The sequence below is a fragment of the Xyrauchen texanus genome, chromosome 24 (assembly GCF_025860055.1).
Source record: "Xyrauchen texanus isolate HMW12.3.18 chromosome 24, RBS_HiC_50CHRs, whole genome shotgun sequence".
NCBI classification, from domain to species: Eukaryota; Metazoa; Chordata; class Actinopteri; order Cypriniformes; family Catostomidae; genus Xyrauchen; species Xyrauchen texanus.
The window spans coordinates 8,767,251-8,780,634 of record NC_068299.1 but is presented as its reverse complement, the minus strand read 5'-3'; the positions used below and the strand labels follow the sequence as shown (position 1 = coordinate 8,780,634).

The 13,384-nt window shown below is 38.8% G+C and overlaps 1 protein-coding gene across 1 annotated transcript in view; it reads left to right on the top strand.

The window, feature by feature from the left end:
* The first annotated feature begins 368 nt into the window (after positions 1-368).
* LOC127617495 (collagen alpha-1(XIX) chain) overlaps positions 369-13,384 on the top strand; it is a 177,726-nt gene continuing 164,710 nt past the window's right edge. The window contains exons 1-3 of the mRNA XM_052089471.1: positions 369-487; positions 8,506-8,577; positions 9,703-9,802. Coding sequence (XP_051945431.1) covers positions 400-487; positions 8,506-8,577; positions 9,703-9,802 — 260 coding nt within the window. The 5' untranslated portion in view covers positions 369-399. The remainder of the gene's footprint in view (positions 488-8,505; positions 8,578-9,702; positions 9,803-13,384) is intronic.

The following is a 13,384-nucleotide window of genomic DNA, read 5'->3' as shown; positions in this document are numbered from 1 at the left end:
GTATGTTGGCATTTGAAATCGGTTATCCTTGTATATGGGACATGATCTGTGGTGGGACACTGAACTTTACAAGAGCTGAATAGTTTACTTAGAATCAGTCTTGAAAAAAAGAAAAATATATATAAATATATATATATATATATATATATATATATATATATATATATATATATATATATACACACACATTTACACTATATATATTAAACTGAATATGTACTGAATATTTAATAGTAACTGGGTTGTGATTACTAATGTAGGGTGAACGCAATCCATGTCTGTAAGAACAGTAACAAGTGGTGTTAGATTACCCAGAAGAGCATCAAAGTGCTTTGAAAAGTGACGTTGTTTTCTATTTGTAGGTTTTCAAGAGGCCCTTACTCATGTGCCAAAGAAGACATGATTAATTTGCTCAGATGGACTGTTTTCCTGTGGATCGTAAAAACCATTCCTTTTACTTTAGGAATGGCAGTGAATGAGAGACTAGGTACAGTATGTATGCAGTGTTGGGCTGTAACGGAATACATGTAATGGCATTACGTAATCAGAATACAAAAATGAAGTAACTGTATTCTCAACCCCTGTTACATTTTCAAGTACCTGTATTCAGAATACAGTTACTTTATAACATTTTGGAATACTTCTCTCATAATTACCACAAAATAAGGCATAAAAAAGCAGTGTGTATGCAGTGTTGCCATGGTTTCATGCCAAATTGGGCTCATTTGAAAAAAGTCTCGGGTTACATTTTTTTAACATATTTTTAAAATGGACGCGGTCACCAAAATTCTGATGGTGAGCCCAAAAGAACAGAAATGCAATGTTTTATTCATGTATAGTTTATATCATGTATAGGCCTAATGATTACCGGATTTAATATCTGGCAACTGCACAGGCACATCTTAACAATCAGCAGGATCAATACAACGTTATTTCGACAAATACAGCTGCAGATGCGGCTTCTGTGTAGGTGTATGTGCTCACGATAGCATTTGGTGAATCACGTCCACATCAGAAACTTGCAGAACTGTTGAGAAATAGCAGTTGTTAATGACAATAATAGGCTACTATGAATAATAGGTAAAAAATAAAAATAAAGAAAGTAGGCCTACTGTAAAGACTGAAACAGGGAAAAGGACTTGAAGTAGATTAGAGTCCAATGGACAACAGAAAAATCGCAGGGTTGGTGGTTTGATTCCCAGCCCACACGACTCCACATGCCGAAGTGTCCTTGGGCAAGACACTGAACCTCAAGTTTCTCCCAATGGCAGGCTAGCACCTTGCATGGCAGCTCTGTCGCCATTGGTGTTTGAATGTGAGTGTGGATGGGTGATTGGGACGCTTTGGTAACCTCTAAGGTTAAAAAAAGCACTATATAAGTGCAGACATTACCATTTACCATTATTGGGGGGTGGGAGGGGGGTTACCCTCTGGAATCTATGCCCTTGAGTACAGTACAATTTGTGGCTTATAGAGGTATGGGGCTAGTTCAGTGTGACACATATTGTAACATACAGGCATATTAATATTATTTCTCACTTTTTAAAAACATCTCATACAAAGTGATGAACGAAAATATAAAATAACAATTAAAAAACAAAGCAAAGGATGAGTAAATGTATCAAACGCACCCAAAATAAAAGTGTTGGTAATAAAAAAGATAGAAAATTAAATGAATTATTTGGCCTAAATATGGAAATATGCAAGCAAGTCTAGTTACTACATTGTTGTCACATGACCTCACTAATTTATGGCATTCAGTTATCATCTTGAAAATAAATAGAGTTTATTTGAATTTTGTATCTAAATTTGTGTCAAAATGTATTATTCAAATCAAATAATGGGTTAAACAAAAAGATTAAAATGTTGTTAATTAATATAATTAATATAATATAATATTAAGATATTGCTGTGCACAAACTGCCTTCTGTTTGTCTTTTTCCTTCTATAAAGAAAAACATTAGTGTCCAACTCCACATCTAATTTAAAGAAACAAGCTATTTAGATGAACTTAGTTAAAAGTAGCAGTGTAGCTGTTATGTTCCCTGTTGTCTTTTGTTTTTTGTACTGTTATTGTGAAGTTTCGTTTAGTTCCTGTTTTGGTCTTTGTAGTCCTTTTGTAGTTTCTCTTATGCTGTCATGTTCATTGGTGTCTTTTGTTGTTGTGCTCTTATGTTGAAGTTTAGTTTAGCCCCTGTTTCCTGGTTCCTGTTTGGTTTTTTGTAGTCCTTTGTAGTTTGTTATTATGATTGGTGTTCCCTTGTTTGTTTCTTCCAGGTGTCCCTCATTCCCTTGTTTGTTCCTCTTGTATTTAAACCCTCGTTTCTTGTTCAGTCCTTGTCGATCGTTGTTTGATGTATGTGCATGAATGTTTGCTGCCCTAGTTCTCTGTTTATGTTTGCCCTGGTTCTCCATTTAAGTTTATTTCCCCCTTGTGGGTTTTTCCTTTGTTTATTCGTTTGTTCATTTAATAAAAGTCTAAACTGCATTTGGATCCGCATCTCCTCGTCTGCCTCGCTGCTCAAACGTAACAGTAGCACTTCAGATGATAATAATGACATATAACTCTTAATTCCTCCAATTGTGCCTTACCTTTATAAGTATGAATTTGAAAAGTATTCTTGTATTCTGAATACGTGGCTTTTTGTTTGATGTATTCTGAATACTTTACTGAATACATTTAAGATAGAGTATTCAGTATTCAGCCCAGAATACTTTATTTAAGTAATTCACACTATGTCAAACCACATTAATTTGCTGTATGCTGTTTTCACACTTTGTTCATTTGCTTGTTCTGAACCTGGGTTTGAATCTAACCGCTATGTATATTTGCATCATCGACATGAGAACCACTGTGACTAATAGTGAAAGATATTTGCCATTATAGCTAGGGAAGTTCCATAACTTGAAACACACAGATTATTTCTGCTGCAGATTTTTGTTTTGAATAATTCAAACTTCTTTCCAAAGTCTATCTATTCAGACACAAGCAGTTATGACAAATGTATTATACTGTAATAAGAGCGAATGGGCAAACATGCAAATTGTATGTCATTAATAGTGGAACACTTTCTGTATTTATGACAGATTGTTTTCATACCAAACATGAACCGTATTTTGAATTCACCCATATTCGTTTCTGTTTACAAAAGTTTTCATTAGATGCAATTAGATATGTTTAGAATTGGTTGCTTTTACGTTTTCACTGCGTGACGCCAAAACTGGAGAGCTTGTAAATGTTTCTCACTCGTCATTTGTTTAAGCCTAGTTTGGCTCCTCAGCACAAGAGGTCAAAGTTGACTTCATTGCTTCATCCGAGATTTCCAGCATGCAAAATGGTGTTGTCATCACCTTTAATTAGCAGTGTGTTTCAGCTCTCTTGTTTGGAATCCTTGTACGCAAACACATTGTTTGTGATGAAAGATGCATTGATTTCCTTTAAAAAGTAGGAGCTCTTGCACTGCTGTTTGGGCCTGTAAGGAAATAGCGTGAAGCTCTTGACCTGGGCGGCATTAGTGTGAGGTCACCAGGACACATCCGCTGTGGTGTTGTGTGTCTGATAGAATTGCTTTATTGGCCCCATTCAGATTAACATCAAGTGATTAAGGAATATTCTTGCAGAGTGTAAATGCTTATGAATGAGGGTCCCATGATCAAGAGGACAGCCAAGCAATATTTTTGCCAGCTGAGTGAATTGTATCTCTAGTGATACAAAGTGTGTAAGTGTGACAGCCAGGAAGAGATTAAGAGGATTTACTGCATGGGTCTCTTCTCCTTAAGTTGACAGTTTGCTAGGCTGATGTGCTGATTTTTGACATTTTTGGGTGAAGCAGTGTGTTGCGCATATACCTGTATGAATCTAGATATGTTTGTTTGGAAGCTTGTTTGAGTGTGCATATGTTTGTGCTATGTTCATTAATGTTAATGTAGGGGTTTCCATTTAGTATATTTGTTGATGAAGCAGAAATTATTCTTCAGCAATATCAGGCTGCAGATGTCATGTAGGGAAATGCTTGTTTTCTCTTGCTGTGATTTTGTATGTTGATTTTGAACACTGACTAATATTAGAATAATTATTTGTGAATTATTGTGAATCTCCCAATTTTAAAAATACAAAATTGTAATTTACTAGCCTGTTGGGTGAACACAAGTGAACACAATAAAACCACACTGGTATACATTAAGCCAAGAGTCAACTATTTACTGTGATGAAGGTAGATTTTAACTGAAAGTTGAAGTGGGTTCTCTGGACAAGGGTATTTGTCTTAAATGGGCAAATTGTCACATATTTGGGGGACAGATTTTCACACGTCAGGGCTCCAGACTGTGACTAAAATGGTTGTAAATGCGACCAAAAATTGTTTATTGCGACTATCATTTAAAATCTAGTCACCATTGGCGACAGTCGGGTTGGGTTCATATGCGGTTTCGTCAGATATCATCTTGTGAGTTATTGAATACATCTATAGAGCTGGCACCACTGTGTCTCACGCCGCATTTCACCCGTTCTGTTGTGGTGACGAGCTGGCTGCACCACACAGCCACACAAAAACAACAACAAACCCAGCATGAGAGAGTCGTGACCAAATGACTCTTTTGTACCGAATCTTTTTAATGAATCACCCGAAAAGAACTGAGGGTTTGAATTCAGGAGCTCAGGTTAGCAGTTTTAATCAGATTCACTTTAGATTAGTGCGCTCACAACTGGGAGTGCATGCATTTCAAAATAAGATTCCCATGTGTATTTCAGGCTTCTTTATTATTAAAAATTCTCCTGGTAATTATTGATTGGGTAGTAGCACAATAAACTGCATCTGGGATTTTTTTAAATTTGCACTCTTGTATTCTCTGTGTCTAGGCCATCTGGTAACAGTAAAAGACTGAGGCTCACGCTAGCACCATCTTTGATTTTTAATAGGAATGACACCAAGGCTGTGAGGGATAGACGTATTCAATCAATGCGTCTCTTCAATGGCACAAATGGTGTAAAGCTGTAAAGCTCCTAGATCACATCTGATTTTCCACAACTCATTTTGTCTGGAGTTCTTTGTATACAGAATGTTCTTGGACAGATATATTATCAATGTTTTGTCTGTGGAATGATCCAAAGACACTTTAAACTGCAGTAAAGCCCATTGAAGAGATGGTAATTCTCCCTCACAGCCTTGTTGTTATTTCCATTAAAATCAAAGATGGCTCTACCGTGAATAAGGTCTATATTGTAAAACTATATATACAGTATATATATACTATATATATTAATTTCAAGCTTTTGACACTTAGGACAATTGAGGGACTTGATCACAACTATTACACAAGGTGCAAAGATTCATTGATGCTCAAGAAGACAACAAACTACTATATGCATGCTATCCATCCATCCATCCATCTTCAACCGCTTATCCGAAGTCGGGTCGCGGGGGCAGCTGCTCCAGCAGGGGGCCCCAAACTTCCCTATCCCGAGCCACATTAACCAACTCTGACTGGGGGACCCCGAGGTGTTCCCAGGCCAGTGTGGAGATGTAATCTCTCCACTTAGTCCTGGGTCTTCCCCGAGGCCTCCTCCCAGCTGGACATGTCTGAAACACCTCCCTAGGGAGGCGGCCAGGGGGCATCCTTACCAGATGCCCAAACCACCTCAACTGACTCCTTTCAACGCAAAGGAGCAGCGGCTCTACTCCGAGCTCCTCACAGATGACTGAGCTCCTCACCCTATCTCTAAGGGAGAAGCCTGCCACCCTTCTGAGGAAGCCCATTTCGGCCGCTTGTATATGCATGCTATACTTTATGTAATTATCTGTAATGTAAATTGTGAAGAGCAGTATTAAATTAAAAAAATATATTTTATCTCTTATATTTGTATAAATATATATTCACATTTATGAGACAAAGGGAATGCAAACTTATATTTTCAACTATATATACTGTTATTAAACCTCAGATTAATGGGTTATCAGCTGTCTTCCTTTTCTTTGGCTTTCTATCTTGTTTCTGAACAGCAATCTAAATCAAACAATTATATGATTTGGTGACTAAAAACAGCCATTTTGCTCCTTAATGTTTCAGTTTTGGAGCCAATGGCTCCTATTTTTTAAGTCTGGAATCCTGCATTTTTTATACGTTGTAATTTTATGCATTTGATTAATTTGCAATATTTGTTTACCAAAACATTGTTTGGATATTTTTGTACATTACCTGTAAATTTTTGCTAATGGTAAATTAATCATTTTGTGCATCAAAATTGTTTTACATTTTGCTGAAAAGGCATTAGATAGACTACAAAAAGGCAATTAATGGCAGGATCCCATTGTGACAACTGTGTAATGTGACAACATGCTCTAATGTTGGGTCATGTTGTCAAGGTCAACATGTGTGACAAGCAGGGGTGGTTCTAGGGTCAATGGACATTCTGGGCTTATCCCAGACCTCTGTGGATATTATATAGGGCCATCCTTTCATTAAATATCGAAATATAATACTATTCTCTTTACATTAAATGTTACATCTGTGAGATGTCATTTATATAGTAAATGTTTAAATATAACTGAAACTAAATTGTCCCACTAACTTTTGTCTCGGCCTCAGATAAGCTTGAAGATAAGATATTAAGTGCTTTTAACACTATGTACTTAAAACTTGATTTAAAACAACACTACATTTCTCCTTTCAGTGTTCCGTGGTTTGTATATAACAAAAATCAGGCAGTAGGCTGAAATAGGTGCTTAAGAGAAGAAAAAATACATTGCTAGTTTTGCCAGAGTTTGCGAGGTTGAAGGCATTGTGTCTTAATAAAGAGTTTTGCAAATAATGCATATGTCCTGGTTCATGACCAAAAGTTAGCAAATTCCTCAAGCACCTATACTCTTTGTTTTCAGGGTAATATATTTTAATATTTGCTACTTAATGCATCTGGATTAAAAAACTCAACACAGTTCCCAACATCTTACCAAGACAGTTGACCAGACACTCAGCCGCAATAGTGCTCTTTTTACATGGGCATACAAGGGTGCTGGAAAGCAGTGAACAGTGTGTACTTTGGTGTCATATCATTATGCTGTTGTTTGGTTTTATCATACTGTAGAAAGAAAGGTTCTATTAATATATATATATATATATATATATATATATATATATATATATATATATATATATATATATCAGTGGGGATTTCTTTAAGACTGCAAGGGAAGCTCAGCTTCCCTATAATGTCAAAAAAATAATGGTCAAATATGTACTATTGTGTAAACAATTTATTGACTAAAAATGCGTTAGAACACGTTCATCTCGAAGACGAGTTCGTTCAGAATCAGCTACATTACATATAGCAGGTCGGCTGACTCGATTTACTTCTCATACATTCCCGTAAGCGCCAGTGCATTTCCCTGTTGAAGCCGAGCGTCCATTGACTTCAATGGGGCTGCTCTGAACAGTTTTTTCAGTGCTCCGAAAATAGACGATCATTGGATAAATGCTGCGATTATGTCCCGCCCACGGACGCTCAGCGTCTCTGGGGGTGAATGAGGAGTGGGCTGGCCCGGACTCTGGGCTTCCGCGTGATGATTGGAGGATCTGTCGAAAGACTGCATCTCCTTTTGATTGACAGCGAATCTGTACTATAAGAAGTCACTGAAGCTATTTCGCGCTCAGTCCCATCGCGGATTTCTCAAGTGTAGTGGAAAGACAAACTGCTGCAACCTATTTCTTTATATTTGTTTGGCGAAATTGCTAGTCAATTTGCATAATACATTTCACACAATTATACACCACATTCCTTGTTTCAGTTTTACCAAGTTTAATATATTTTGTTTTAGAGCGTTCGTTCGTTCGTTCGTTCATTCATTCATTCATTCATACAGTAGGCTAGGCTAGCGTCAGTACGGGTGAAACTGCGCACGATGGCAGACGGTGCTAATATTGTCGACCTGATTTTGGCGAAGCCATTTGAAAGTCTTCCTTACGAGGAAAAAATTAGAATTAAACAGCAGGGCAGATCAACACCTAAGATTGATTTAGTGCAAAAAATAGGGTAAATAAGTTTATAATGTAGGCCGAAAATGAGCTTCCCTCTTTGAAAGACCAGCAGCCGCCACTGATATATATTTATATATATATATATATATATATATATATATATATATATATATATATATATATATATATAGCTTAATATTAAAATATATTGTTTGTTTTAGTATAGTGTTTGACATCCCTACAAGATGATAGAAAACATTCAGGGCTTTGCGGAAAACTTTCATGGCTCAAGCCCCAGAAAACCCGGTCTTAAAAGCCTATGGTGTTAAGTGTGCTGTATCTTTTTTCCTCGACAGTAACAGTGTAATTGTTCATTCACTTGGCTGTAACCAAGACTGTAATGTACTTTAAGGACTTTCAAAATAAACCTATTCACTGGAGGCAAAATATTAACTGGAAGCTAAAACATTTCCAGTTTTTACAAATCAATTCATGTTCTCTGCACTTCATGTATAATATTCCTCTGTTCTGCAGATCATTCATGTCCACCCTTAAAACTGGAGGAGAAATGGCATACCATCGTCAGCATTCACCAAGAACAAACAGGTACAAAGAAGAAATACTGTATATTTGATCTACAGTATATCTCAGGGAAAAAGCACAGATTGCCCACATGCAGCACTCTAAAATATCCAACTGGCTGTTTAAACATCACTAATGATGAGTATTGCTAAAACTGACAGGGCAGCATATACAACTAAGTTTGCATTTCCTAAAGAAAATAACATTGATTAAACGTGATTGTTTTCAGTCAGCTACCAGCATGCAAGAATCAATCAGTATTGTCAATGTGCAATGTAAAGGTGACTTAAAATTGTTAAATTGATGCAAGAAATAAGACCAATCACAATTCAGTATGCAAATGCTTTTGGAAAGTTGACATGCCCTGTGGTGTAACATGCTATCCTCCAAAATGCTGTTTTAAACTGAATTTTGCTCATTCTTTTGTAGTTGTATGCATGCTTCTATGCTTTCATTGCCTCATTTTAATTGAGAGACATGCACCATTTAAATAGTGAAGAATATAAAGCAGTCTGTAATTTGATTTATATATATATATTGACTTTTACTTACACTGACACCTAGGGGCAGGGATACAGCATCATTAAAAAACAATAGTTTCCAGTTACTGAAACCATTGTAGATATTTACTATTAACAGTTTGCCAGGATTAGTTTAAACCATGAGTGAAAGTGTTCAGTAACAGTGTGGATACTGAAAATTAAGCGAGTAGTATTAATAGTATTTGGCTGATGAGGAGACCCTTTCCATGTAGAATAAAACAGCTTTTATAATGTTATTAATTTGAGTCTTTATCTTATATGGATGCTTATGATTTTATAGATATGTATAAATGTATACATATTTGGTACTAAAACCAAATATAGAAAGCACAGGTAAGGCTGAAATCATCAACATCAGAAAGTTTGAATGGAGTCTGTACTCCATTATTTCAGTCTGTCCACTAAAGTGAACAGACTGAAATAATTGCAGAATAAGATACTTAGGATTGATAGACTGCTTGAGGAATGTCAACACAGCGCTGCCTTGCAAACACTGTAATTATATCTTGTAATCGACCAGATGTGCATTCAGCAGTTTGTATATGACAACACTGACTGAAAATGTCTTTAGCCTGAATCTAACGCAAGCATGTTTTTCTTCTCTCAGGATTTGATTTAGCCGAGAAATTCCTTCTGCGAAAAGGCCCGGTGACGGACGACAGGCCGTTGTTTAAACTAGGAGGTAAACCTCTCTTCAAACCCACCGAGTAAGTGCTCCAAACGTTGATTTGGTTTTGATATCGTGCCATTTCTTGACTGTCCAAGGATTGTTTATTTTTTTCTCTGAAAACAATGTCGAGCTTTCCATGACTTTACGTGGTTTACGTAGTTTTGATGTGATCAATGTCCTGAATCGTCTGCCATCTCAAATGAAAAATCATTTAAAATCCCTCTATTTTCACTCAACCATATACAAAATTGCAACAGTGGGTGAAAGTCTTGGGTGCAGTTACGAGCAACATAGCAGTCATGACAGTGATGAGACATATACCAATTTACTTCAGATTTACAAAACACAATTTCATGTCTAATATACACATAATTACACACAACACAATATACAAATAATAATATACAATGTACAGTATACAATACTTACAATATTGAATACACATACACACAGTGTAGAATACGCAGTATACAAAAAAAAAAAATAGTATGTATAAAATATACAGTAGGTTGTATTGTGCTGTATTGACATTCAGGCTTTCGGTTGATAGGCAGTTGCCAGTGTGTTGTTAAGAGAGAATATAATTTATGACAGTTCAGTGTGAGATTAAAGTGCAGTGCTGATGTATATGGATCGTGAGAGATCAAGAGTTCAAAAGTCTGATTACTTGGGGGAAGAAGCTGTCATGAAGTTGGCTGGTGCGGGTCCTGATGCTGCGATACCACCTGCCTGATGGTAGCAGTGAGAGCAGCCCATGGCTCTGATGATCCTCTGAGCTTTTTTCACACATCGCCTGGTATATATGTCCTGGAGGGAGGGAAGCTCACCTCCGATGATGTGTCTGGCAGTCCGCACCACTCTTTGCAGGGCTTTGCGGTTGTGGGCGATGCTGTTGCCGTACCAGGCAGTGATGCAGCCAGTCAGGATGCTCTCTACAGTGCTGGTGTAGAACCGTGTGAAGATGTGGTGGTTCATTCCAACCTTCCTCATCCATCTCAGGAAGAAGAGGAACTGGTGAGCCTTCTTCACAACGGCCTCAGTGTGGACAGACCATGTGAGTTCCTCAGTGATGTGGACACTGAGGACCTTGAAGCTGCTGACTCTCTCCACCGGTGCTCCATTGATGGTGATGGGGCTGTGTTCTCTGTCATTTCTTCTGAAGTCCATCACAAGCTCCTTGGTCTTACTGACATTAAGGGAGAGGTTGTGTTCCTTACACCAGTGTGTCAGAGTGTGCACCTCCTCTCTGTAGGCTGTTTCATCATTGTCAGACCTACCACCATCATATCATCAGCAAACTTAATGATGGCATTGGAGCTATGTGTTGCCACACAGTCATGTGTGTACAGGGAATACAGGAGTGGGCTGAGAACACAGCCCTGCAGGGCTCCAGTGTTGAGGGTCAGTGATGAGGAGATGTTGCTGCCCATTCTAACCACCTGGCGTCTGCTTGACAGGAAGCCCAGGATCCAGCTGCACAGCGAGCTGTTTAAGTCAAGAACCTGGAGTTTCACATCAAGTTTGGAGGGCACTATGGTGTTGATGCTGAGCTGTAGTCTGCAAACAGCATTCTCACATATGTATTTCTTTTGTTCTAGGTGGGAGAGAGCAGTGTGTAGCGTAAGTGCAATGGCATCATCAGTGGAGCGGTTGTAAGGAAACTGCAGTGAGTCCAGTGAGGCAGGCAGCACAGAGCAGTTGTAATCTTTGATTAGTCTCTCACAGCATTTGCTGATAATGGGGGTCAGAGCAACACAGACGCCAGTCATTTAAGCCAGTGATTTTGGATTACTTTAGTACAGGCACATTGGTGGACGTTGAAAATGTCTGTAAAAACACCAGCCAGTTGGTTCGCGCAAGCTTTGATGACGCAGCCTGGCATGCCACCTGGACCCGCGGCTTTATGGATATTTACATGAACATTTATGCATTTGGCAGACGCTTCTATCCAAAGTGACTTACAGTGCAATTATTACAGGGACAATCACCCCGGAGCAACCTGGAGTTAAGTGCCTTGCTCAAGGACACAATGGTGGTGGCCGTGGGGATCGAACCAGCGACCTTCTGATTAACAGTTATGTGCTTTAGCCCACTACACCACCACCACTCCTATACCACTCCTTTACCCATCGGAAGGATAGGGTTACATCAGCTACAGAGACGGAGAGTAAACTAACCTCTGTCACTTCGGCCTCAATAGCTCTCTCCTTGAGGGCAGTGTTATTTCCCTCGAAATGAGCATAACAAATATTAAGCTCATCCGGGAGAGAGGCAGCAGTGTTCACGGTGGAGTTTTTAGTCCCTTTGAAGTCCATGATGATATAAATTCCCTGCCACATGCTTCTAGAGTCGGTGGTGTTGAACTGTCCTTCAATCTTGTCCCTGTACTGGTGTTTGGCTGCTCTGATAGTTTTGTGGAGGGCATAACTGGCTTGTTTTTGCTCCTCCGTATTCCCGGAATTAAAAGCGGAGGGCGCATGAACATCGCTATTAATCCACAGTATAGTTTTTGTTTTGGAGCATCTCCCAGTCCGTGTGATCATCGAGTCTTGTAGCATAGAATCTGATTGGTCCGACCAGCACTGGAACGTTCTGAGGGCCGTTGATTACTGTTTCAGTTTCTGCCTGTAAGTGGGCTGAAGCAGAACAGAAGAGTGGTCCAATTTGCCAAATGGTGGGCGGGGGAGGGATTTGTAGCCATTCCGGAAGGGAGAGTAGCAATGGTCCAAAACCCAGTCCTCTTGGGTGTTGAAACTGATGTGTTGGTAGTATTTCAGTGCTATTGATTGAGGTTGGCTTGAAAGTCCCCGGCCACAATGAACGTGGCCTCATGGTGCACGGTTTCCTGCTCACTTATACTCCAATACAGTTGCTTGAGTGACCAGTCTGTATCGGCTGGTGGTGAATTCCCTTGGTAGCCAAAATGGTCAACACAGAAACATAAGAAATTCCAGATCAGGAGAGTAGAAAGACTTTATAGAATGTACGTTCCTCTGATCACAACAGGATTTGTTGATTATAAAACATACACCTCCACCTCTGCTTTTACCTGAGAGGTCTTTCACTCTGTTCGCTGCACAGAGCTCTGCAGGTACGATGACTGAGTCTGGAATCTCCGCAGACATCCAAGTTTCTGTAAGGCAGATAATGCAGCAGTCTCTTGTGTCTCATTGGAAAGAGATCTGTGCTCTCATCTCGGAGAGCTTGTTGTCCAGAGACTGAACATTAACTAATAGAATACTGGGTAGCGGGTGTCGATTTGCATGATGTCTTACTCTGATGTGAAAGCCGTCTCTCCATTCCTGGGCTGCCCAGACAAAGGGCTCCACTGGCATGTTTGAAAACAGCAGGTCAGCACTGAGGTATTTAAAGACTGGTTTTCAGTGTGCTATTGCAGAATGTCAAAAAGTGTTTGTCTATCATATACAATAAGGCAGACATCATCCAAGACAAAAAACTAAAAACTGTAGTAAAGAAAGTTGGACAGTTCCTTGCAGAATCTGTGCTTTGATGAGCATGTTATAATGGTAGTTTGAATTAATGCCCACATCCACATGTTGCGTGTTTTGGAAACTTTACTTCAGTTGTTCTAACAGCTTCTCATATAAATCTCGGTGAG